The 27,692-nt window shown below is 31.9% G+C and overlaps 1 protein-coding gene across 1 annotated transcript; it reads right to left on the reverse strand.

The window, feature by feature from the left end:
- Nucleotides 1-18,226: 18,226 nt before the first annotated feature.
- LOC132746036 (sushi, von Willebrand factor type A, EGF and pentraxin domain-containing protein 1-like) lies at nucleotides 18,227-25,287 on the reverse strand. Its single transcript, XM_060735092.1, has 6 exons — nucleotides 25,182-25,287; nucleotides 22,779-22,973; nucleotides 21,185-22,582; nucleotides 19,328-19,457; nucleotides 18,813-18,925; nucleotides 18,227-18,497 (listed from the first exon to the last, which is right to left on the reverse strand). Exons 1-6 carry the CDS (start codon nucleotides 25,267-25,269, stop codon nucleotides 18,475-18,477), a joined length of 1,947 nt encoding a protein of 648 aa, XP_060591075.1. The 5' UTR covers nucleotides 25,270-25,287; the 3' UTR covers nucleotides 18,227-18,474.
- Nucleotides 25,288-27,692: the final 2,405 nt, after the last annotated feature.

Below are 27,692 nucleotides of genomic sequence, written 5' to 3' on the forward strand. Positions count from 1 at the left end.
ATTGTTCAAATAATGGCCCTAGGGTCAAAATTGGCCCCGCCCCGGGGGGTCATTGATTTTCATTACATACATATAGTGAAAACTTGAAAAATCTTCTGGTCTGAAAGTAAATGGCCTAGAGCTTTGATAATTGGTCTATGGTATCATCTGAAGGTCCAATACCAAAGTTGTACAAATTTTGTCCCTAGTGTCAAAATTGGCCCCGCCCCGGGGGGTCATAGGTTTTTCTAATATGTATATAGTAAAACATAAAAAAATCTTCTCTGAATTGGCAAAGGCTACAGGTAAGATATTTGGCATGAAACATTGTGTGGTAGACCTCTACCAAGATTGTTCAAATAATGGCCCTCGGGTCAAATTGGCCCAGCCCTCAGGGGGGTCATTGATTTTCATTATATACATATAGTGAAAACTTGAAAAATCTTCTGGTCTGAAAGTAAATGGCCTAGAGCTTTGATATTTGGTCTATGGTATCATCTATAGGTCCAAAACCAAAGTTATTCAAATTTTGTTACTAGAATTAAAATCGGCCCCGCCCTGTGGGTCATTGACTTTCCCTATATGTATATTGTAAAAACTTATAAAAAATTTCTTTTAAAGAACCCAAAGAGCTAGAGCTAAGATATTTAGCATGAAACATCTTCTAATGGGTGTCTACCAAGATTGTTCAAATGAAAGCCCTGGGGTCAAAATTGGCCCCGCCCCAGGGGGTCATTGATTTTCCCTATATGCATATAGTAAAAACTTAAAAAAAATTCTTTTAAAGAATGCAAAGAGCTACAGCTAAGATATTTAGCATGAAACATGTTCTAATGGATGTCTACCATGTTCGTTCAAATAAGAGCCCTGGGGTATTGCATTTTTTGGTGTGTGTGTATATATGAAAGTTTATATATATATACATACACACACACACATACATACATATATATATATATATATATATATATATATATATATATATATATATATATATATATATATATTATATATATATATATATATATATATATATATATATATAATATATATATACATAAAAAATCTTCTTTTAAAAAACCCAATAAGCTAGACCTTAGATGTTTGGCATGAAATATCTTCTAATGGGTGTCCTTGGGTTTAAACTGGCTCGCTCTGGGGGGCCTATACAGGTGAGCGACTTTGGGCCATCATGGCCCTCTTGTTATATAATATGTTTTAAGTCAAAAAATTATATATGATTATGTATTATGCAAAAAAATTCAAACAAACAACATTGGTTTGATGTAAATTTACTGTAGCCCTGTTAGTTAATTTAAGTTCTAACAATTTGACACCCTTCATTGACATGATTTATCAATTTTTTATTTTTGTAAATATTCCACGCCAATGTAAGACTATTTCTAAAACCAGTTAATGTAGGTAACATGTTTCTCCCTTTGACAATTATATATATCTTTTCAATTCTAAAAACAAAATATCATATTTAAAATCATTTACTTCAGAACATAAAATAAATGATTTACAATTAAAATTACTATCTTCAAAATAATCTATACTGTATTTCAGTGATTGCAATAAAGACTGAATTGGGCATTTCGAAAAAAATGCAACAAATGCAATGAATGCATTTTCAAAAAGAACACATTTTACTATTAACAATTTTCATTTTGAATAAAAGTGAGTTAGTTGTTAAATTTCTATGAATTATTTTTGTCTGAAACCACTGAATATAGGAATCTTTGGTACAATTTATTTACATAACTATTCAATTAATTTCCAATTTATATCAAATATTTGTAAAATATGAATTCCATTATTTTGACACGTTGGTACATCTTTTTTTCAAGGTCAACTGTTAACTAGAAAATTGTCGTCATGCATTTATGCCCCGCATGCAGCAAAAATTTCAAATCAAATGTTATTAAAAATAATGTTTGGTTACAATTTTGTTTCCATAAACTATTTTGTTTTTATTCTAAGTTTAAAGCCTTTAAAATATTCAATGTTAACTCAAACCATTTTTATACACAGTTCAAGACCATGAAACTATTTAATGTAAACCTTTTGCAAGTTGCTTATGGCAAATTTGTAGCCGAGATAATGACTACATACATTTTCACAAAAGTAAGAGTGCGAAACGTCAAATTGTTTCCAACGTTCAAGAGAGATAACTCTGTAAGAAATAATCAAAACATGATCAAATTCAAACTTGAGCAGCGTATTCCTGTGGCATATACATAACTTAAATTTTAGTTGAATTTGTACAGCTGTTGAGGAGATAATGAATGGAAACTGAAATAGAGAAACATTTTGATTACGCTATTAGATAATAGCATATTACCAGGGCAGTTTAATATAGGAGTCAATGAAGGATAGAACTTCCATATAAAGCCACCAAACCGCTGCAACATCTTTCGCTTTTTTTTTTGAATAAATACAGTCATAAAGTAGAATGAAGTAGGTCGTTCACTATATAATCTAATTAAAATATGATAAACAAGATCAACAAGGAAAGAAAGTCAAATATTGAACTATTAAAATAATACGCCAGAGTAAATTCTCCTATTCTTTAAATAATAGTATTACAGCAAATAGAGAATTATTATTTGTAGATTATGATATAATTTCTTCGTAATACTAAAACATATTTTGTACCATTAAATAATTAAAGGGACCCCAATGAGGTTTTTTGACATGACGGGACTGGAAATATATTTTTAAGATTATTGCTCTAATTGATGTAGATCTATATTAATAAGTTATCTTCAAAATTTCAGAGCATTAGCTCGCTACATTTTTCCATAAAAGTTATTATAATTATTATAGTGAAAAATGACCCAAAATTGAAAAGCATTTAAACGCTTTTCACTCAATAGCACAAACATACGAGTTTCAATGTATTTTCTTTATTTTTCTTAGTTATATTTTATTTATATTTCTGTTTAATGTGCTCATGTTGATACATGCAAAAAATTAAAATTTTATGTTTTTAGGCTTATCAACCTCAGAGGTGTTCCCTTAAAGCGAAAACATTAAATATCAGTTAGGATTGTGATATTTATCTCTTTTGCAACCGAATACCAGATGTTTTTTTAAACACCATCGATGCATCATATAGTTGTGGGTTCTCCCGAAATATTCAATGACCTTTTTGCTATTTTTAGTCGAAATTAATAAAGCATTTAATTTTGTTCGAGGAATCTTGTCGTGACGAGACATATACGTTGACTCTCCGCGTCGGTATAATCGCTCATCCTGCGAAACGTCACGGGAGCCATTGCGGACGCGGATGATAAACAGACAAAAAGAATGAAATCAAATGAATTGAGCTATATTGTCGCGGACGCAAATCATGGGCGTGGATCACGAAACATGTACCAATGGAATATCGTCCTTATGCTTGATATAGCTTAAAACATATTAATGAATTGTTCGATATATAGACCTTGAGCTGTTTGAAAGCACATACTCTTAAGGTGGGTCATGCCTTCAGAGCTTGGGGATTGTCTGTCAAAGATGACTACTGTTTAGGTAGGTCAACAACCGCGGTTACAAAGGCTAACATTGCTGCATTGGATGCAAGGTTAGCGGTAATCATAAGGTATAAATTCTATTCTGACAAGGCGTTTGCCCAAATAGGAACCAATTTGCTTACTAAGGAGCAAATGAAACAGCACTTAAAGAGCCATTGAACTTAAAACATACAAAATCTGTCATAGTCTTTTTTCTAACAGGTTTCATATGTTTTAGCCTCATAACAGGGTCTATACCAACCAAAGAAGATTATGCAGTTTTCATTACTTTCATTTAAACAGTTGTTGAATAGGCATTTCTACATAAAATATGTACTGGACAAGGAAGGTCGTTTACAATAAGAAACGTCCAAGCAAAGGATGGTCAAGAGTCCATCTTACACATGAGAATGCCTCCTGTCACAAAAGCGAGATTGTTAAGACTTTCTTGTTGTTTGAAAATTTTAAATTTGTAAACCATCCGCATTTTACTCCTGACTTAAGTCCCTTCAATTTCTTTCTGTTTCCCAGCCTTTAGAAAATACTTTCTGGTGAATGAACATACGTCTAGGAATTCTCTTGGCGCGCAATCCATGTTATCCATGTTTGCGACAGATTCCAAAAGAAGACTTTTTACAGCTTTTCGATAGTGGACAAAGTGATCACAAAAATTGCTTTTCGGTAGAGAGGAATTGCTGTGAAAGTTTGAAATAGAAAACATCTTTATACACGATAAAGAATTTGAGCCCAGTGACAAAACTTAGTGAATGACCCTCGTATAATACAAGGCATTGCACAAAATCAATACTTCGGACCTCATTGCATTATGAGTCTTCGGCTGCTTCGGTCCTCTAAATGTTTACGGGCTGACAGATCGGCAACTATAATGCCCTCAGTACTTTGTACGATTTCTTAAATACTGTATATGTATCTATTCATTTATTTTTATATATTTTTCATTTCAGTAAAACTGTATATTTATTTCAATGATAAAAAACATTCGTTCTAAAAACATGTTTTTGCTTTTTTATGACGTCATAATTGACCGTTGTAACTCGATTATAGTTCTTACCTTTTGGCCCCGGGCCTCTAGTAACGTGACGGTCATAATCTGCTAAAATCATGATTAAATGTTTCCTATTTAATAAGCTTATTTTGCGTTATACTAAAATGATTTGTCTCTTCAGGTATCAGCAGAATTACTTGAGGAAATAGAGGACACTGTCAATGGATCATACTTTATAAGACTCCATCATGTTTTTGATAACCAGTATCTACTAACGACGCTCGTGTATTTGTATCCCTTCATACTCATCATGATCATTTTCTCAATACTGGTGTTGATGTTGGGAAGGGAAAAAACAGATAAATTAACATCGGCGGAATTGTTTCTTGCGGTTGCTTTACCAACTTGGTTTATATTGTATTTTGCAAGTATGTTGATGCATGTTGGATTTGAAGAACACACATTTATGTTTAAACTCAAATGGAAGAAGGTAAATAATAACTTCTTTACTCTTAAATAAATCGAATAAAATATTGTTTTATGTATTTTTGACGTTTAATTGACAGAAACTGTTGCGGGAAACTGCATGTAATGCATTTAGAAGAATTGTTTTATTGCATTCAAAGATTTTTAGGGCTAAACGTTTATCAACCAATACAAACTAAACCAAGAATAGTTTTGCTGCATTTTCCGGTTTCAGTCCATGCACAGTTACTAGATGTAATAAAGTACTTTAAAACAAGCAATTGTATGATAATCAGTGATATAAAATCAGTTTAGGTCTACGAACACACTTACAGAGTTCGAATCTTTGTTGCAGTTATGGACAATATTATGCGAGTCCCTCTGGAAAATTAGTCGACAACACAACCAGCTGACGGGAGTGATTTTTTTCTTAAAGCATCAACATTTTCAAGAAGCAGTATCCTGTGTTTTCCCTTGACGGTTCAATATGACTGTCTAAATATTATAAGTTATAGTTTTGGATGCACAGTTCCCTTTTGTTATTTTTTATTTTATTCACGTATTACAGTTACATTGATAGATATGCAATATTTACTGCTCACAAATAAGTAGTCATAAGAATCATTAAAAATGATTCTTTTTGAGCAAGAAAGGTTATGCTATTAGTAGCCCGTATTTAAGGTACAACGAAACTGCTTTGCTTATCTGAATCTATCTTTCAAAGATAGAATACAAAAAAGAGCAATATACCTTAAACAAGGACATTTAAATCATATGATTAAAATTTATTTCAAATATGTTCTATATTTAAATATTCGGCTACCATTGTATATAGTTCGCTTTTATTAAATAAGAACGGCCTATAAAAGCTTTGTTATGTTATATCTTGTAGTTATAACCTTAACATTTTTGTAAGAGAAACATTCAGTTTTACGTGATGCGCATAAACTTTAAACCATGTCAGGTAAAATACTAAAAAACATTTTCATGAGAAACGAAATAAGTAAACGTGTTTGTGAGGCCAAATAATAATGATGTTAAAATCATCGAGACTACAGGCATATTATGAATTTCTTCTACATGTCAATATAACAAAAAATATATTTGTATTACTTTAAAAATGTAATTGCTTCATAATTTTAAGTTGTAAGTAGAGATAAAACATTTAAGCCTCTGTTTCGTTTGAACATGTATTGATATACTCTATACATCACTAAGGATTTAATTGTTTACAATTGTTATATTTCATGCATTACTTCTTTTGTCAAGCTTTTAGATTAATCTATTTTACCCGTCTTACAGCTTTACTTTGAACGTCAACTTGCAAAAGAAAATAAGGCATACCTGACGATCAAACTGAAAGAAGGTGAAAGTCCTGAGGTAAAACTTTGCTCTTAAGGTGTGTGTGTGTGTGTGTGCGTGCGTGTTTGTGTGCGTGTGTGTGTGTGTGTGTAATTAATGGAACGTGTTATTATTTTTGATTTGATTTGTCTAATATCGCGTTTTATATTATACCTTGCAGGAATATACATTACGGATGTTTGATTCATTCTTGGCAATAAGTTGTGGTAAACTAATGGACATAACGTTACAGGGCAGTAGACATTACATGGATAATGGTGCAAACTGTGTATGTCTTCTCGTTGATAATTGGCTGAAAGACTTGTCAAAAGACTCTTAGTGTAAACTCGTTTATAATTGGCTGAAAGACTTGTCAAAATACTCTTATAGTGTAAATTCTTTTTGTAAATTGTAACACACAATATTTGCTACTTTACAACAAACAATGATAGCGTAATGTGTAAGAACTGTTGCCTAGGTAGAGAAAAGATAATGTTGGTAATTTGGTAATAAAAAAGCAAGAAATGCTTTGTGCCGAAGAAACTTCCAAATCACAAGCTAACATACATTTAGCTACTAACCATTCATAAAGATGTTCTGTCTCCAGGCATGTTTAAACAATTATAATTACAACAAAATTATACATTTTGTTGACAATTTATGTCTCTGAAACTCAATTTCATCACATTTTTTTCTATTAACATATTGCCAGCATCACGTGACACGCAACATATCAGCCAATGAAAACTTTCCTTTTTTTAGACGGAAACATCTTTTCTTGCGGCGGATTTGAAGAAAAATGTTATGAATTGAAACTTAGTAAAAATGTATATGTTGCTTTTGGTAAGGGACAATCGTTTTATAATAATCTGCTTGGATTACTTTTTTAAAATGGCTAGCAGCTAAATGTTTGATTTTGAAGCTTTGTTAGCACAAAATAGGTCACCCTCGCAATTTTAAGGTAATTTTTCAAGTTTGATAATTCATTCATCGTAAATAAAGATAGATAGCTCAAGATTTAACGGTTACTGAAAGTCTAGAGATATTTATTTACCATGTTTGGCCATATTGAAATATGTTGTCTTTTTTAAAAAAATATGCAAGAGTAAACTGTTGACGGGGAAATACGCTACGGCGAGTTGTATACCATGTATATATTATATATAGTAAATGGGTGATGGATGGTATTTTTTGTTTATGGTGTTCAAAGGGAGATTATTTAATATGATAGTTTAACCATTATTTGCAAAACAAATGTGCCGAACGCCTGTGGTTGACAGGCTTTCGATATAAGTGTATGTCAGTTGGCATTTTTAAATTGATCAAGATTGTCAGACATATTTTCAATTCTATTTTTACCAAAACTTTTCCTTAAGATATTAAGTTATTTACATTCGTCATACATTATCAAAAATTACAGCCTCTTTTTCTTAACATCCAAAAACTGCTTGTCAGATAAGCCAATCTTTTTGAAGAAAAGCAAACTTGGGAAAATGTAATACAATTTGAGAACAGTATGAATTCAAGATTCAACTACATGTAAAATTTAACATGTTATGTGCAATTTACTTCTGATTTTTCAGTAGATTTTTAGTAATTATTATTATATTTCTACTACGTTACTTACGCATTAAGAGCTACTCAAATCTTTTTTGGGTAATTTACGTGTATTGTAAGCGCAGTTTTAAACGTGTAAAATAATATATTTGTTCGCTTCAAAATATTTATCTTTAAAATACATTTAATCTTTTTTAAATTAATCTGGAGGCGTCCTACTAAAATAGGATGTAACTACTTTAAAAACACATATTAAGTCCAAAGTGATTATGTATAATGACCGAGGTGTCCCGATTACATGCATGCTTGTTTCCGCTAACGTGAACAAATATTGCTGTCATAGTATTATTATTTTTATCATTTATGTTATTATTATTATTATTATTATTATTAATTATCATCATTATTATTATTATTATTATTATTATTATTATTATTATTATTATTATTATTATTATTATTATATGTTTTGAATGTTACAAATTTAATCCATGACTCAAGCTCTTAATCAGATTATTTATATATTTGGATATTTTCCATACCGTTCCTTACTGTCAACTGATATATTTAAGTGTTTTTAAATAAGTAATAACCGTTATGAATGTGTTATTAGTGAGTAATGTAAAATAATTTTTGTGATCAGCTTATGCACATTATTACACAGTCGGCAAATTGTATCATCTATTACATCAAACTCAACAGTTGAACATTTTAAATGTTACAAATAAACTTGAGTAATTTTTCCAAAATAGTTATCACCTTACATATTACTATATTTAGTGATATTTTTTATTGTAGGTATTTTACTTCTTATAGCTTTAGAAAATATTAAAGCTTATAGCCTTTTATTTTTACTATCAAAATGTCAATATAAAACATAATTTTGTCACATCACAACTTTAAATAAATTTTGCATAATACATCTGTGTGAAAATATAAAGTTTAAATGGAAAAAATGAAAAAAAAACAACAAAACATTATTTATATAACATGTTTCTGGGAATTAGTTTTTGTCAACTTGTGCAAAAGAACATTGTCAAATATTTTCAACCTCTTATAGACATATTTTATTTTTTGTGTGTTTCTATTTCATGATTATCTGTCATGATTAATAAACCTTACATTTTGTATAAGTTTTACTAAATTCATTTGTATGTTAATAGAATGTTCATAAGTATTTAAAAATAAGTTGTAGAACCTTAGTTCTTACTTAAATGTTCTCATTGGTTGATAAAATGTTAGCCCACATCCGATAGGTATGTGAACAGAAGTGTTGATTGAAATAACAATCAAAGCGTTGAAATATGGTGGCTGATTTAGTACATTGCGCGTAACTTTGTCGATAGCGACACCACAACCTACATCGTTATCGCCTTTTCGTGTTGTCGCTAGCGACAAAACGACAAAGCCCTAAACGGCGCGTTGTCGCCTTGTCATCCTGTCTCTAGCAAAGCACGCCAAACGGCGCGTTGTCGGGATTTCGCCCTATCCTTGGGTTTTAAACCCAAACCTTCGATTTTTTCGAGCACAAAGGGCATCGCGCAAAACCCCCGCCGACAAAAGCGCCGTTTGGGCCGTTTTCCACGGACAAAACCAAAAAGAAAATCCCGATAACGCGCCCCAAGAATAGGAAGCAAGTGATTGCCATACTTTCAGTTTTTTCTTAGAAACAAAATAACTTTTAAATAATAATAAGATGAATATCATAAAACAAAAGTAATGGTAATATCTGAATTTTGGTTGCTCCAAATCCATCATAAAACAAAGGTAATGGTCATATTGGAATTTTGGTAGAACCTAATCCGTGATACGATGGGTGTTCAAATATGAATGAAATTAGTCAAATGTCTCGCTTTTAACTACGTTTTGCACAAGCTATGTACATGCATCGAATAGATGGTTGTAAAAGCTCTCAAATGATAATAGCTCAATTAACGTTAGATACTCGTATATACTAAAGTTAAAACTGTTGGAAAGGTCTCTTTTAACTGACCAAATACGGTATTATATATAAACCCGCTTTTTCTTGGAATACAGGCTTAAAACATATTTAATGGAATATATTTATGGGAACAATGACTTCCTTTTTCATCTGTCACACGGTGGTGTAAAAAATTTAAAAGTGGTGTGGAATTAGTAAAAGATGCACCTCATGTACGCCGTCCGAAAACTGCAACTTTGCAATAAATGGTTGAAAAATAAAGGATTTAATTACTACTGATGCAAGATTTACAACTACGTATATAGCTAAATGCGTTGGTATCCATGTAGGAGCCGCTCATAGAAAAATAAAATATCAGACATGATTTAAAAATTAAAGAGAATAAGTACCAGATAGATATCACATCGCCTTACAAAAGAGCCAAAAATAGCTCGGGTAAAAATTCCAAACAATTGTTGAAACAGTTCCCTAAATATAACAATCGATCTTTCGCAAAAATCATATCTTGCGATGAGACGTGGATTTACTTTTATGAGCCCAAGCGAATGATACATAAAAAATATGAGCAACCAAAGAAAATCAAGGACATTGCATTGCAAAACGCACCATGAGCGTCAAAAAGGTCGTGTTCTTTACCAATCAAGGTCCTGCTATTCAAATTGCCGTACTAAAGGATAACCCAGTAAATGCCAAGTTTTATTATGGCAATGTCCTTCATTAATTTAAAATTTAAAATTTCGGCCGTGATGTCATGTTGTTGCATGACATTGCTTCGTCAGTTAAAGCGATCATTGTACGAGAATATCTGAAACAGGAAAAGGTTGTCGAGCTTCCTCAACCTCATTATTCGCCAAATGTGTCCCCTTGTGACTTTTTTCTGATTATGAAATGGTATGTGTTGATCAATAAGCAAGGTCTCTAAGTTTGAAACGATTATTCCATTCCTAACTCTGGATGTCAACCGGAAACCATTTTACTATTTCAACAGCCATAGTATCCCTGACCTTGGCCATAGTGAGCCCAAGATCAATCCCTAGCAAAGTCTTTATATATGCTTGCTATATACTGAGTTTTATATCAACATGTCAATTCTAACTTTAGTTATCGACCGGAAACGAAACCTTTTTTCTATTTATAGTAACATTGACATTGACACTAAGGGGTCAAAATGCAATAATACGCATTGTTTCTGCATGATATTGTTATAATTATACCATTAATTGTAATAATCTATCTTTTACTAATGCAAGTTTTTATTACACATACTTTTGATCACACATATTTTTTTATGAGCAAAATGATTCAAAAGTACAATGTGCATTAAATCGATATACAATGTATTATGTGAGGTGTAAAGATAAGCAAGTTGGCTCTCTGTTATCAAAAGAAAGATATAAAAATGTATAAAATCTTATTAAGGGTATGATGCGCATCCGAACGACAAACAGTGATGTTATCAAGCAATAAAATCACCGATTTGGATATATTATTTCGATTCTAACACGACATCAACAAATAAATGCTGCAGTCCACGATAATTAGCTAAATAGCGCCTGATTTGATTCTGTACTTATTGTCAGCGCGTCATATTTTTAGTAGTTACGTCCCGTATATAATGATTGCGTCACATAATTATCTAAATATAGAACGTCTAACAGTGATTTTATAGCATAATAATACACACTTTCGGTTCTTCTATGTTCAATAGGGAAAAATGCGGGTCGTGTTAGAATGTATAATAATGCACGTTTTTCGTTCAAATGCTTTGTTACTACGCATTTGAACTCAAACCGTGCATTATTCTACAACAATGCACTCAGAATTGATATCTATTTCCTAACTAGGTTACACGTAGTATGACACTGAACTGAGACTCCTGGCGACTTGTTTGAGACACAGTTTTAGGGCACATTTTGCGAATTTGAGCGACAAACTCGTAAAGAATTTCCCGTCGATATAACAACGACATGAATGCGTATGTCGTGCAAATGTTGTGAAATTGTCGAGCGCATTTCCTGCGAAATACCTCATTAAGTTCTGAAATATGTCGCGAAAAAATTGTCCGACTATCGCACGATACCCTTTTCTCATCTGTTTTGCACGATTTCGAAATGTTTGTACATTTAAAATACATGCACAATTCATGCAAAACGACACCTACAAAATGTAATTAAGACAAGAATAAGAATAAAAAGAAATTTGAATTTCAGCGATCAGACATCATTTGAGATGGATCAGCCATTGGATAAGGACTCTTATGTAGTTTTGCTGTTGTTTCGGTCTACCTGCTTTGGTCCATAAAATCACAAAAAGGCAAAGAGCGGGAAAATTTATCAAGAAATGGAAAAGTGCATGGGGAAGAGAATACGTTTTGATGTCATCTAAGTATAGGATATACGAAAAGCTAATGAAGCTTCTGAGAGAAAATGATGAAAAGTTTTTCAAGTAATTTGCTAGAGTTGATCCGAAGTCATTCAACATGATAGTCGAAGACTTAGGCCCCTCACATCAAAGAGACAAACTTCAGCTTTGCACTAGATTGAATTTTGCAGGTACCTTAGATCAGGATATTCGTGCATGTCACTCCATTGTGGTTCACCGTCATCTGCGAGAGGTATGTCAGGTCGTATATGGTCACTATCATGAAGCAGAATTCAAGACATGGTTCTCCAAAGATACTAGTTTCCATCATTGATGTAGCAGCATCGTTGTCAAAATATAAAGATTCAAGCTCAGTCGAGTTCAGATCATTGTACAGTGGTCAATAAACAAGTTAACGTACAGTAAACCGGGATAATAACAAAAGTTTAGGTAACCCTGGTATTAATAGTAGTTACAAACAAGTAATCTCCTTTTCTAGCCACCAATGCCTTCTAGGGACTCGTGCACACTTGTGTCCCTCCTCGTCGTCCCTGGTTAAATTGTAGGACACTAAGAGTAAGGACATGTCTCTATACATGTCTTTAAACGTTATAACCTGCCCAAATGCAAGCTATTAATTTTGAATTTATCAACTCTCTGAATAATACTAAATATGTACGTTAGTCTTTCCTTTCATGATATTTACCTTTTTGGTACAAGTGAGATAAATATATAAGAACAATAAGGTGTTCCTGCAAAAATGAATGATCATATCTTTTGGGCGGCTTGAGTAAATGGGAAAGGTTTTCAAACCCGTGAAATGGAATTACATTAAAACTAAAAATCGCATAAAACATTACGATCTATTAAGGCTAGTTTTTTGTTAAAATTTTACAGGGGTGGGAAAGAGGAAAGGGGGATACCCTTGTCGGGGAAAAAAGGCAAAGCTATTATTTAATTTGTTTAATTTTTAATTTTTTAAAACCCCCGTTTTAAATTGGCTGCGAATTTTAGCGACAAACTTCAAACGGCATTTGCAAGACAGTTCCAAAAATGTTATTAAGCTCTCAGTTTTAAGGCCCTTAAGAATGCCTTGAGCGAAATTAAATAAAGCCCTGCCCACATCAGCCAAGTTTCTAAAAGGATTGACAAGCTAAAGCCATTTAAAGAGATACAGTTTTTTTTTCTTTACAAGCCCATATGATACATATTCTTCACAAACTACTAGATACTACAACTCGCGCTTTAATCTTAAACTGATATCTGTCAAAGCAACAATTGTATTGTTTAAATGCCACGCCGATGTAAAGGGAAAAACTACCTACTTGATATTCTTTTTTCTTTGCTCTCTGGCCTTGTTGTTACTTTTTGGACTGCAGGAGCAGCACATTAGACATCCTGCAGCCTTCAGCATGGCATTGCCGTCTACAGTCAAATTAAGTTTCTCATCTAATGGTTGATCCATCTCTAATGATGCCTCACGGCTGAAATTCGAGTTTGCGTTTATTTTTGTCTACTATTTTATTTCTTTATTGCATTTCATAACTGTAGTGTGATTTGCGTATGAATTTGATATCAACGTTCAGTCCTAAGCGTTAAACAAGTTTAGTTTTTCTTTCATGTCTAAGGATATATAACAAAACTGGACTTGTCGCATCATTCATTACATATAATAGTAACTTTCAACATATCAAGATAATGCGGCATGTGTATTTTGAATGGTGATATTTGATAGCATCACGTACGATTAGTGAGGAAATTTTATGGTGGTTAATTTGAGCCATGTCCTATTTTCGCTACGTTAGGCTAAAAAAAAAACACGAGAAAATACAATAAAGTGAACACTTTGTCGTACTTTCGCTCTTAGGGGCGTCTGTCACCAAGGTTAAGCTCTATTCGGGAAATTACGCGCCATGAATTAGTGTGCACTTTACGCCGAAAACCTTGCGCATTATCGAAAAGAGCTCTTGTGATAAAAATAATGAACTGAAAAGGATAGCAACTGAATATATTATAATTTACGATAATTAAAGGAGGCAATTCTTTATGACTGTGTTGTTTCGCCATGGTCAGTGTTCTTCATGACTGTGTTGTTTCGCCATAGTCAGTGATTCTCGGTTTGATCTCGGACATTAATTTCACTACTGGCTAATAAATAATACTTACGATGTTTTCCTTAGTATAGATATTGATCTAAAACCATATACTATTTAGTTGACTCATTCATCCAAAAAGCAGAAGTTATCTGCTCGTTACATTTTCACATTCAAAGAATATATATCATATTTTGATTACTCACTGTTTTAATGTATTATGCGGACGCATTTAACATCTTACATCTTAGATATCATTTAACAATAAGCACATTGTCATGGGTCCTTTGCTTTGCCTTTTATACATTTAATTTAATATTTAAAACAAAAGTAAAATCAAAACAATCATTTCATTTTACCTGTGCTCGTTTTAATAAAACCTTTTGGCCCATTTCTCTGTAAAGATACTTGAATCAAAAAGAATGTTTCGGTAAGATGTCGGTCTTAAACCTCAAATACATTTTGAAAATATTTGCTTTGTCAATTGTCAGCTGGACATGAAACCTTTATAGGATTAAAAAATTCTGTTTAGCAGCATTATCAAGTAGGATAAAGGATACAATTATAACTGAACACTAAAAATGCATTATCTCGTGTTCCAACTTTTTCCAGAATGATAATTTACCTCGATTTTATATGTTATAAAATTTCTTTAGTTTTATATGAAAGATTAAAAAAATAAAAATATAAACTGACATTTGCTAATATTTATAATGCCACACTTTTTCACAACAAATATATCAATGTCAGGTCCGTTGTCGTAAGGGAAAATTCTTAAAAAGTCGTCTTTTCAATGCCTATTAATTGGCAATTTGGTCATTTGCTTTAAATGTATATTTTGTGTTCCTGTTAAGAGCTATTTTATATGATTTTCTTTTTTTTCTTAAACTAACTCGGAATTATCTACGAACTTCTAACACATTTCTATGTAGGGCGATGTTCTTTTTTGCCCTACGCATATTGCGCATGCGTGAGAAAATACCATTACCGGTCAATTTTTCATAACAACGGACCGCGTCGTAAAACTGTCTTTAGCAGCACAACATGTCAAATATTAAACAAATGATAAGTATATAACAAATAGTAGCGAATGGGTTGGATAACAAGTGTTTGCAGCATAAGAGTAAGCCCTTCCTTCAAATGCCTCGTCAATTACGTCGCCCGGCAATTAATTTGATCAGGGAAGTAACACTCGGGGTCAATATCTGGCACCAAATTATCACACACAATGTAATATTGATAGATCTGCATGATTACATGGCGTTACGTTTATTGTGTTCTAATCCTTTTTTATTATAATTATTCTTCTTTTTGTATTTTTTGTATTTTAGAAGAACCAACGTTTAAATAGGACTTTCGAAGAACATATTAACTGTTGATCATGAAGCGAATCACGTAACACTATTAGAAGCATTCATATCCCGTTACTATTTTTACTGTTTGAAAAAAAGAAAACTGTTTTAAATCTCTTTGACGATTATATTAACGATATTCCTAAGTTCTCAAATCATAAACAATATATAATAATATTAATCAATATAAAATGTGCAATTTGAAAAACTTGACATGTAAAGGTACAATGGCAGCAAAATCTTTTTTGAAAAGAGAAAAATTACTTTTATCGTAGTTTGAATATTCTGTCTGCACATCAAATGGCTCAAATTCTTATGTTATTTAAGTGTAAATGCAAGTTATTAAACTACCATATTCTTAAATCCAGGTACAAGAGCAATGATTTACCAGTATGTCTGTACGTGTGTGTGTATGTGTGCGTATGGGCGTGCGCGCGTGCGTGCGTGCGTGCGTGCGTGTGTGTGTGTGTGTGTGTGTGTGCGCGCGCGCGTGTAAAACCACTTTACTTCGATATCTTTTCTCACGTTGATGTGGCATATATCGCATATTCATAAAATCTTTTAATTTTTTTGTCTAACTCTGTTTTTATTAAAAAAATAAGATGATGCCAGACTTATTCAACTCGAATATTTTTAATCATCCTGGGTATATGTTACCTGCTTTTGTCGTCTTGTCTTCGGTTTGCAGGCTTTATAACCTCTGACCCCCTTGTAAAATTTCATTTCAATTAGTTTTAGCCATTGGTTTCTCGTCTAAGGCACACACATTTTTCTACTTTGTTACCATATGACGCGTTTCATGGAATGGTACGGACATGTCACATTGAAGGCTCCACGATTACTGCCGAATTAACACGTCTACGGATGTTTCTTAATTCAAAATTTCACCATTTTTATGACTGTTGAAACCTGCCAAATCCGATGCTAGGGGTCGTATACAGTATTCTGCAATTACCAATACAGTCCATGAACAGGGTCAAATCGAGATAAAAACATGATCAATATTTCCATATATGTTGAATATACAACAAACAATAAAATACCATACCAAAAATATTAAACAAACTTGACACGGACACCTTAAACTACGCAGGAAATCTTTGAAGAAGAAAAAAGCTATGTGTATCTTCGAGATGGTTAAGCAGGCTCCGATCACAGAGAAAGACAAAGGTTATAAGTGCTACAAAAATGCTTTGTAATGCTACAAAGTGAAGTAGGAATATACATGTATATGTTTTACAGCCGCGGGCAGTGATATGTCAAGGATAAAATCTAGAAGAAAAAGTCCAAAATGTTTTAGTCAAATATAAGAGAATCTTTAATATAAAAAGATTCTGTTCAAAGTTTATAAGTTTAATATTTTTTCAAACTAGTAAGAGGTAATACTTTTCCATTCTTATTCATATTATTTAAATATGTGTGGATGAGGTGTATGATAAAGCTGAGGTTGACTGATAAAGCTTGATTAATCAGGCATGCACTTTATCAAAAATAAATCAATGTAATGACATTAATACCTTTTTCCATTGATATCTAAGGAAACATGTTCGCGCTGCAGCCGGGTTATATACTTATACAATACAGTTATACTTCTGAAGTTTAAAAAAAATATTGATGTTTTACTCGATATATCTGTTTGTATTTCTTTCTGGTTAGACTTCATATATACACAGACGTATTACTATATTTGAATCACAACAAGTTGTTGAACTCCTATTGCTAACTGGTACCTTTTATCTTTGTTTCAAATTCACGATTATATTAAGCGCAATTTATGCACAAAATATTAAAATACAATATCTCAACACCTTTTGAGTTATATAAAGTAATGAGGTAAATAAAAAAACTTATTAATTCCTTTCTGTATCATTCGTAGAAAAAAATCATTGTTTAAAGATAAAGATCTAAACCTAAATGTGACGAGCAAATTTATGTTTGTCAATCAAAATTAAATAAAACACAATTGAATCAATTGCTTGTTTTCAAAAGTAAGGTGCATCGAACGTTTTTACTTCAAATTGTTTATTAATTTTCATAGAAATCTGCTATGAATGCATTCGTACCGATTATACTTTACATTTGTATGTAACAAGTGTATTTAAAAAATCTGTTTTTTTTAACTATCCGTATATTCACACGTATACGCACAATATATTTCCAGAAACTATAAATTTTTTCTCCACTTTATCCTAAAGTAATTATATATTATATAGTTTCTTTTGAATATCTGGGAAGAGCAGCCATATAATTTTGGAATACAACAAAATATGTACTGATATCGATAAACATCGAATACCAGTATTTAATATTACTCATGACATATGGTTCTATATCAGTCAAATATATTTTATATTTCAAAAAAAAATATGAAATATAAATATAAAAGTGGGCAGAGTCAAAACCTATATTTATTTTAAGTGACTTCTTACGCCATTTCGTTTGAAAAATCTGATAAATACAAAATAACTTTTTGTTGAACTTTCTGTTGAAAACTATCTAGAATGATAGTCCCGGCTCGTGAAAATATGTGGCATTTTATCATGTTTCTTGAAAATATATTCCATATTTCACTCTAGCGAAAAATTATCCTCTTAATATAAAAAAACAATAAAAGTATACATTAAATGGTATTAATATTTGATAACGGAACAGAAATACAATCTGATGTTTAGGTAAATGTTGTATGAGATATGGAAACTGCTTGATAAACAAGTAGTACAAATTCTCAATAGGTTCATTGTCTTTCTTGTGACATATTTAAAGTCAAACTTGATCTTTCCAGGGTCGAGATCTCTATATAATCGAAATTAATACTATTACGAAGTACAAGAAACAGTAGTGTTGTTAAATAAGCAGCAAAACATCATGACAAAGTTGACACTGCACCTGTAAAGTCATAAAGGCAATACTATAACTATAATTTTAGCGGACGATAACTTTGATAATTATTATTTTCATTATGACAAAAACATAATAATTATATAACAATGTTTATAAAACAAAAGACAAACATAATGCGCTATCAAAAAATACTTAACTTTTCAATATCATTTATTTTTTCTTTGGATCTCTAACTTGTATTGTGAGTTTATTTTGAGATTTATTTCCTTTGTTGATATTTACTTCTCTTTAATTTCAGTAAATCATATAATATTAATATTACATTGTAAATGATCACATGCAAAAATTCAACTCCAATACCTGTTTCTGGGTTAACAATATTTAATTCTTCATAGTCGGCATCAGATGCCGCACGGTCCACCGCTAAGTTATCATAGTTTGAATTCTCTTTGCTCCTTCTAGCAGCAATACGCCTACGTTACAAAATATATGGCTTTTATTGTAAATCCTTTTCATGTAAAACGAAAAGAAATTTGAAGAAGTTCTTTTGATTTTTTGATTGTTGTGAAATACGATTGTTTTGATTTACCCTTTTGGGCAAATAATTCACCGCCAATGCTATACATCAATTACTAAAAGTATGATTGTTTACCTTTGCATTTGATATTGAATTACTTCCTTCTAATGCAAAAAATGGCTAAAATTTGTTCAAAATGAAAGTAGGTTCGTGTTTTCCAAGAACAGAAAGAAATATATATATATGAATAACAATTATATTATAAGTATACACATTATCACTTGATAACCTTTTCATTTAACAGTAACAAGACATTTATGACATTACAGTCTAAAGCAAAAATGCTAAGTTTTTATACCTTCTCCAACAAATTAAAAAGGTGGTAATACACGCTAGTACAATAACGATACTAACGACTCCAGAAACTATGCCAATCACCACATTGTTACGTGTTGTGTATTGCTGTTCGTTTTGCTCCTTGACCTTTTCTGTAAAAATGTTTATTATACTTAAATCTAACAAATTTAAAGAAAACTATAAATGATAATCGTCATTGTTTTATAAAGATGCTTGGTAACTTGAACGGATACTAGTATTAGAATAATTCGACAATGCAAAAATTCACAGTGGTGTCATACCGACGCCAACCAAGCCAATTCAACCCCGATCATATTGCTTGATACATACTTATATTTGTGTCTGATATGAAATTGAAAATAGATAGATATATCTTTCTGTTTATAGTGTATAATTTTTTATTCATTATTACACACATAGACATAGTGCCTACGCTATATATTCATATCTATAACGATTTAGTTTACAAAGCTGTAAATTTTAGTTTTGCTTTGACGATGACTAAAATCCTCACACTGTTACTCTTTGAGATAAATAAACAATAAATGGTTTTAGTTTTATGAAACAGGATTAACATAACAAATAAAGGTCAGTTTTTATATTTAGTATTTTATACATAAACAATAAATTGAGATTACATTAATGCTTTCATAAAATTATTAAATGATGTTTATTTACTATTGTCGAAATATTTAAATTTTATGTTAGGTTTGGTGCAAATTTCCGTTGGCTTGAATTGATTCTTTTTAAACGTGGGTAGAAATGTTATTAAACTTCAAAACGATTTGATGTTTATGATAAACAATAAGACACGTTAGTCAGTGAATTAGTTTTACGTATTAAATTGTGTCAAGAATATGGCCTGTCATATAATATTATTCGAAACTAACAGGTATTGCACATGTATAAGTTTCATATCTTAAGCAAAGAAATAATAATTATGTTTATATTTACCAGAAATATGTACATGTATATTTTTCAATCCAAGGTCCACCCTTTAAACCAATGTTTTCTCTTGCTTTATTTTGGCAAGAATATGTTAATAAAATACATACAAAAAGAAGTGTAGTGTTATATGAAAATTCTATAAAGGGGAATTCCCTAAAGATTGTTGTTGTGTTTGATTGCATATAGTTTCTACATTTAATGACCTCGGGGTTTGCATATGTTAAAGGCGCGAATAATGAATTTATTCCAGTCAAGTTTTCGGTTGCAGTTCAGTTTCTAGTTGCTGCCAAATTGTTAAATTATATTCAATTTGACAATAAAAAACATGTTTGCATTGCATACAATCTTAATTTGCGTAAAAATGTTCCCTTTTTCATCTTAATCAGTCAAATCAAATTAAATGGCGATATATTTTTCTTTATATGCAAAGCTTGTAAATGAGAAATTTTCCATTGATTTTATTGATACCCGCCCCCCATTTGTCATATGATACGGGTACAAATTGGTTTAGGTCCTGACCATGACATATTTTCATAGCCCTTTAACACCGTTTTTCCGTTATTAAAAAGTTCGAAACATAAATAGGTACCATAAGGCACTTGGTTTTCTGCATAAGAGTGGTTACAAGAATTACTTACAACAAGATAACTAGTATTTTCAATATGCTTTGGTTTCACACTTTTTATAAGTTAACATCCAAAATCTAAATAACCATACAATTCCTTGATATTGACAATTACTTTAAAAGATGTCGATAAGTTCAGCTCAGCATTTTTGATAATTAAAATGTTTTTCTTTCAATTTACATGCACCTCTAATAAAATTATAAAACACATGTCAATAGCAGCTTACATAATTAGTTGAAAACCATTCAATAAATATAATAAAAGGAAAATACAAATGTAATCACCACAATGGGGTTTATTTCCATGCCAGTTTCCACCTTCCAAACACTGTAGCATATAGGAATTATTTTTGCAAGAATATTTGGAATCGTTACACACAAAACGAAGTGTTGTGTTATATGGCAGATCCGATGCTAGGTTTGACTGCAGGTCATTTAATCTGTTTATAGCATAATATCCACATACCTCATTAGGTTTAATGCAGGTTATAGGCGAGCATTTAGGATTACTTCCACTCCAGTTTCCAGTAACATCGCATCGTCGTTTAAATGTTCCAACTGTTAATTCATATCCAATTGTACAATAGAATGTTATATTTGTGTTGTACTCCATTTCTTTCTGTGTTAACAAATCACCTTTCAAATCCTTGTAATAACCGCTTGAACTCGACATAGGCATTGCACAAAGTACCTTTTTACAAATTGGTTTCGGTTCACTCCACTCATTCAATTTTATACATGTTCTTTGTGAATGCGTCATTAGGATATAGCCCTCATTGCAATGAGCATATATCTTTTCTTTATATTTAAAAGTTGCAGATACTGTTATTTTATTTCCTTTGAATTCATACCAACCATTTTCAAATTGAAGGGGAGTGTTACACGTTATTTTTGTGCAAATAGGCTTTGCACCTGACCATGACCCATTTTCAGTACATACCAAAATGGGATTTCCGTCATTATAGAATCCGTCCAGGCACGAGACGTAGATTGAAATACCGTAAGGCAACGGTTTTCCTGAATATGGATAATAAACCGAATTACTTTGAAGTAAATAACCACCGTTTTCTACCTCATCCGGGTTTCCACATTTAATAGGTTGACACTTATGAAAATGTCCAGAAGACCAATGTCCTCCCTTGCCGCATGTAATGTAATCATTTGCCAATGAAGAAAAACCCTTCTCACAGATAAGAATTAAGTTATCTCCAATTTGAAATTTTCTAGATGAAGGATAAGATCCATTCGGAAAGATATAAGTACCATTGAGCGTGGAGTGTATTGGAACTCCACAAGTTGCAGCAACACACTTCGGAACATCATTATTCCACTGACCATTCCGTAGACAAGTTAGTTTTTTATTCCCTTGTATACTAAAGTCTGCATTGCAGTGTCCGATTATATACTCATTAATAGCTTTACCACCACTGCTCAACCGAAGCCCATTACTATCAGTATAATAGCCATTGTCGAGATGTCCTGGATATGGACAACCTCTAGTACATCTTGGTATTGTGTTATCACTCCAGTTGTTATATGATCTACAGTAAACGCTTTCAGGGCCTTCTAATGTAAAGCCTGGTTCACATGAAAAACTGAGAACACGTCCAGTCAGAAATGTTGACTGACTTGGATTCCTTATCAAATAACGAATTGTTTGGTAATTAGATGTACTGCAAATAGCTGAAAATAACAAGGAAACAAATTCGGTATTTTGATTTTTTTTTGGGGGGGGGGGGAATTTTGTGCTTTAATTTTGCAGACAGTATTCATCGTTATGTTATTGTTACGATATTTGAATTGAATTTAAACATTAATTTAATTTAAGCATACAATATATGATACAGTCATGACAATATAAAGTTAACATATTTTTTACTTTGTTTGTCTTCGATAAGACAAGATCTCGAAGAGTTATACGTTCCATCTTCTTGACATAACAAGTAATCGTCCTGGCCTGGTAGTGTAAATGCTTTTATAATACTTCCTATCTCATTGAAATCACCACGGTTACTCTGACTTCCACGTACAAATGATCCAAGGCATATACCGGTTGAATTTAAAAGCGGACATCCTACAAATTTGAAAGAAGAGGGCCAGTATAGCCCGAGATCGCTAACCTACCCCATCATTTCATTGCAGGTCAATATATATCAAAAGTAGGTCAGCTGATATACAGATTCAATTCAGTATCAAAAATTACAACCCTGGTCCAAATTTTAAACTTGTACATGTATGTCAAAAATAAAGACAGTAGATCACATAATGTCAAAAATGTCAAAAGTAGCTCAAATAATATCAAAATTCAACTCGGCATCAGAAATTACACCCTTCATCCAAATTCCGTGTCTGTATGTCAAAAAGCAAAAAGGTAGCTCAAACAATATCAACAATATCAAAAGTAGGTCAGCTGATAACAAACTTCCATTTGGCATAAGAAATTACCCCAATGGTTCAAATTTGAAGTATGTACGTCAAAAAACAAAAAAGGAGGTCAAGTGTTATCAAAAATATCAAACTAAAGTCAGCCAATATCGAAATTAGATTCTGCACCGAAATTACACCAAGTCTGCATTTAAAAAAAACACGAGAAACTAGGTCAAACGATATCATTTATATCGAAAGTAGGTCAGTTGATATCAAAATTCAATTTGACATCAGAAATTATATTTCCGGTCCAAATTTCAAATTAGTTTGATGACAATTGAGTTAGTAATGTGACCACCAGAGTGTTAACAAAGTTTGGACCTTTGGTCCTAGTGTTTGACCCGAGGTGACCCATATTCAACCTTGACCTAGGTATCATCAAAACAAACTTGTAGACCAATATCAAGGATATTTGGATAAAAACAGTAGCCACTAAGGTGTTCACAAGATTTTTCTATTTTAGCTCCTGTGACCTAGTTTTTCATATGTTCATAGTTCGAATTCATCCGAGCAATTACACAGACAAGCATTCTGACAAAGCTTGCTGATGATTGAGTCAATGTGACTACAAGAATTTAAACAAGATTTTCCATATTTGGGCGTTGTGAGCTAGTTTTTGACCCCAGGTATCCCATATTCAAAAACTTTACATATAAATCATCAAAACAAACTTTCAGACCAATTTGTAGGATATTTGAATCAAAACAGAGCCACTTGAGTGTTCTTTTTTAGCTCCTGCAGCCTAGTTTTACATCACGGATTACTCATGTTCAAACTTATCTGAGCAATTACCCAGACAAGCACCCCGACAAGTTTAATGACGATTGAGTCAAAAATGTGACCAATAGAGTGTTCACAAGCATATTGGACGGACGACAGGCATTCAACGATCCTTAAATCTCACCCAGAGCTTGCTAAGGTGAGCTAAAAAGATAAAGTCACAATATGTCAATGCAGTTGCTTATCGTATTCTACATATGCATATTTTACCATCTTATTGATTCCTATTTATGTGTAGGAAACCTTATTATATAAATGTTTCCCCTCCTTAATGATCAACCTAATATTTTTTTTAAATTTAAACGCATGACCAACGGACGTTATCATAAAGAAACTCGTAAAATTATCGTTTGAGATCAAAGTCTTCGGTCTAAAAACGTTAGACGAATGAAGTTCAAGTGGTAATTTAGTTATTAGCATAATTATGCTCATCTTAACTTTCATTTGATCCACCATTAAGCGTATTGTCTTGTACCCGATCTACTTCTAATTTTTAAAGTAGACTTGACTACTATGGGCATGTAATAAGTATTTCAAATGTAGATTAAATAAAAGAAATGTATCATTAGGATATTCTTAGAATTATTGCTTGCAAAATGTGTTGTTGAAACTCTTAGTGATTTAGAATTTACATATTTGGGACGAATAATAATAATGTATTTTGTTCTAGAACAATTTTGTATTATCTGCTATATTTTAGATCTTATCATATATATTTGCATTTGCCAACAAAACAACAAATTGCTACGGCATCACTGATTGCGGAGGTATAAAAATAGTTCTAAGGTTATCATAAAACCGTGTTGATATAAATTGCGTATGTCGATCACCCTATATGTCCCTTTTGCAACCTAATACAAAATAAACTTTATACATATATAATTGCCTATTCATTTATTACTTAGAGGTAAATTAGAGCCAAATTTAAACATAACAAAATGAAATCGTTTAAGTTCTCGATATCTTTACCTTGGCGTCTTAAACAGTATGTGTACAATGCTCGAATTCTTACAGGCTAGATATATATTTATCACGTTTGTATCGGTATCATAAAGGTATTAATCTTACACATTACCTAATGGTCGCATGTCTACTACTAAAACTTCTGTCATCAACATGCATGTGAGGACTATCAGTTCTAATATTAGCGTAATAGCAGCCATTTCTTACACCATGACATCTGGAAGGCAAAACAAACAGACAATAGAATATTTTTTTGTAAAATTATTAAACTGTGAGGAGTTTAATACCACTGACACACATTTTGTAAAATATGTACAAATGCAGTAACTGCTCTGAAAACTAAGACAATAAAGTCTATCAAGAATTAGCGTACTGCTACGTTTTTGAAGATAATACTATACACTGTGGCTCAGAAAACGATTACTTGGAAGAAAGAAATACATTTATCTTTATCATTAAATAAATATTTTCATATAGTTTATAAAATGTAAACGTTTTTGTGATTGAGACTCCAATCAATCATCAAAGTTTGTTAAGCAATGTGTTATTTAAAATTTAACATACTGATATATATTGTAATCTAATATAATGATTCAGTCAACAACAATATATACGCTGAAACTTGCAAAAGTGATGCTAAACTAATATCAGTGCCAGGCTGAGACGTTGTACCGATTATCATGTCAAGACATATGAATGTAATTTTTTTTGTCTCTGAAGTTTACTTTATACATTTTACAAATATTTGCAGCATATTTTAATTACTTCATATTTTCGTGGGTAAATTGTACGGTTATTTTGTCGTCCATCGCATGCACGCGTTTTCACAGGCAATCGTAAATTATTTGATTAAGTTAAAAGTTTCTGTTTGATGTCTTTAGAAACAGGGCCAAGTATAATACACTTAGAAATATTATTGAGTAAATTTTCATAATTTATGTTTACAAAAGTATTCAAAGAATTTATTCAAAATACTTTTAATTGAAGAAACAAGTCAACACAAATTTAATTTAATTTAATTTACAAATTGCACACGTTTAGATATCATTGTGTGACTATATTCATTTGTGCTGCTTTAAAGCATAACTATTTCCATGAGAATTAAATTCAATTATTAATGAATTGTTGCTTTCAAATATGACCATATTTCATACGCACCGTACTATACTATTAAGGGATAATTAGATTATATATTATTGTTTGCGCAGTGACTATCATAAATTATTATGTGCGAGCTCGCAAGGAAACCGCCACAGCAGTCTGTACTCCTGGAATTTAATGTGTAAGAATACAATTTTTCACACAAACGTTATCACGGTGCATATCCATATTGTTACCCTCACATTCCAACTATCAACAGTAGAATGAACATTCACTGGATTGCTGTCTGTCGTCGATTTGTGTTTAGCAGAAAATGACCTGTGCATGTGCAAAAAGGGTACTGCTTTAGTAGACAAAAAATAAAATAACCGATGTTAAACTGCCAATAAACACTCGTTAGGGAATACTTGTATATGCGACTGTTATGTTTTCTCCCACGATTTTATAGTTTACAAAGCCTTTTAAAGTAACAATTAAAAGCATTTCTATTTATATTTTCAGTTCTTATTATGTTTTCTTTTCATAAAATACTGAAATACGCCACAGGTTTGATCCATATCAGTTAATACATATTTTGACAAAACTGCGCCAACCGTAAGCAGCGTTATGAAGTCATCTTAAGTATACAACTCATTCATAAACGCTGACATCATTTCAGAGATCAAGAATGATAAATTGGGAACTGATGTTAACACAATACAATCCATTCTTAGACGTAAGTTTTTATTGTTGAAAAACTTGATAAAATTACTTTTTTCATATTATTTTTTTTTTATGATTTATATATCTTAGCAACAGTAGGGTGCGAAATCGAACAGCGTTATACAAAAATTTGCAGCGGAAATTATAAACGCTTGAAAAAATAACATTATAAATCTTCCTTATTTTATCTTGTTAGAATCGAAATATTTTCGGGCTTATTGGTGTTATCGGCTATTTAACACCGGTTTTGTCATTTTAATGCGAAAAAATAGCAAACTTGAATTGAAACAGAACATTACATCCCTATTATATGTTGCAAATGGATTCATAAAGTTAGTTATTGATTCTTTGAGTTTCGTGATGCAGCTATATTTGCTGCTTGTGAATAATGTGTGTAGAAGTATCCGCTGACGACATGCCAGCCTTGCAGAATATAGCCTCAACATAGCTGGCTCTCGAGTGTTGTGTTTGACTCCCATCTGTAGTAGGAAGCAAAGTGTCTGCTGAATCCTATAATGCTTCAACGAGACTTTGACTTTGCATGCCTGTTTATTGTTTGCTCAATTGTTATATTAACAGCATTTAGGGAGCTAGGCACATTGGATATGCTTACACTGAATCCGTTATTTTGAAGAAGCTTACTCTCCAGGAACGATGGTTAGGAAACTACCCGCCTATATGACTGAAATACTGTTGGGAAAAGGCGTAAAATGAAACAAACAAACAAACAAACATTTTGAAGAAGCTTTCTTGATCCCTGGTGTTTTGAATCAGTTTATCGTCATAAGAACATATACAGATAGATATTTTGCATAGTTTT

The sequence above is a fragment of the Ruditapes philippinarum genome, unplaced genomic scaffold (genome assembly GCF_026571515.1).
Source record: "Ruditapes philippinarum isolate M1 unplaced genomic scaffold, ASM2657151v2 ctg2195_1_1_1_1, whole genome shotgun sequence".
NCBI classification, from domain to species: Eukaryota; Metazoa; Mollusca; class Bivalvia; order Venerida; family Veneridae; genus Ruditapes; species Ruditapes philippinarum.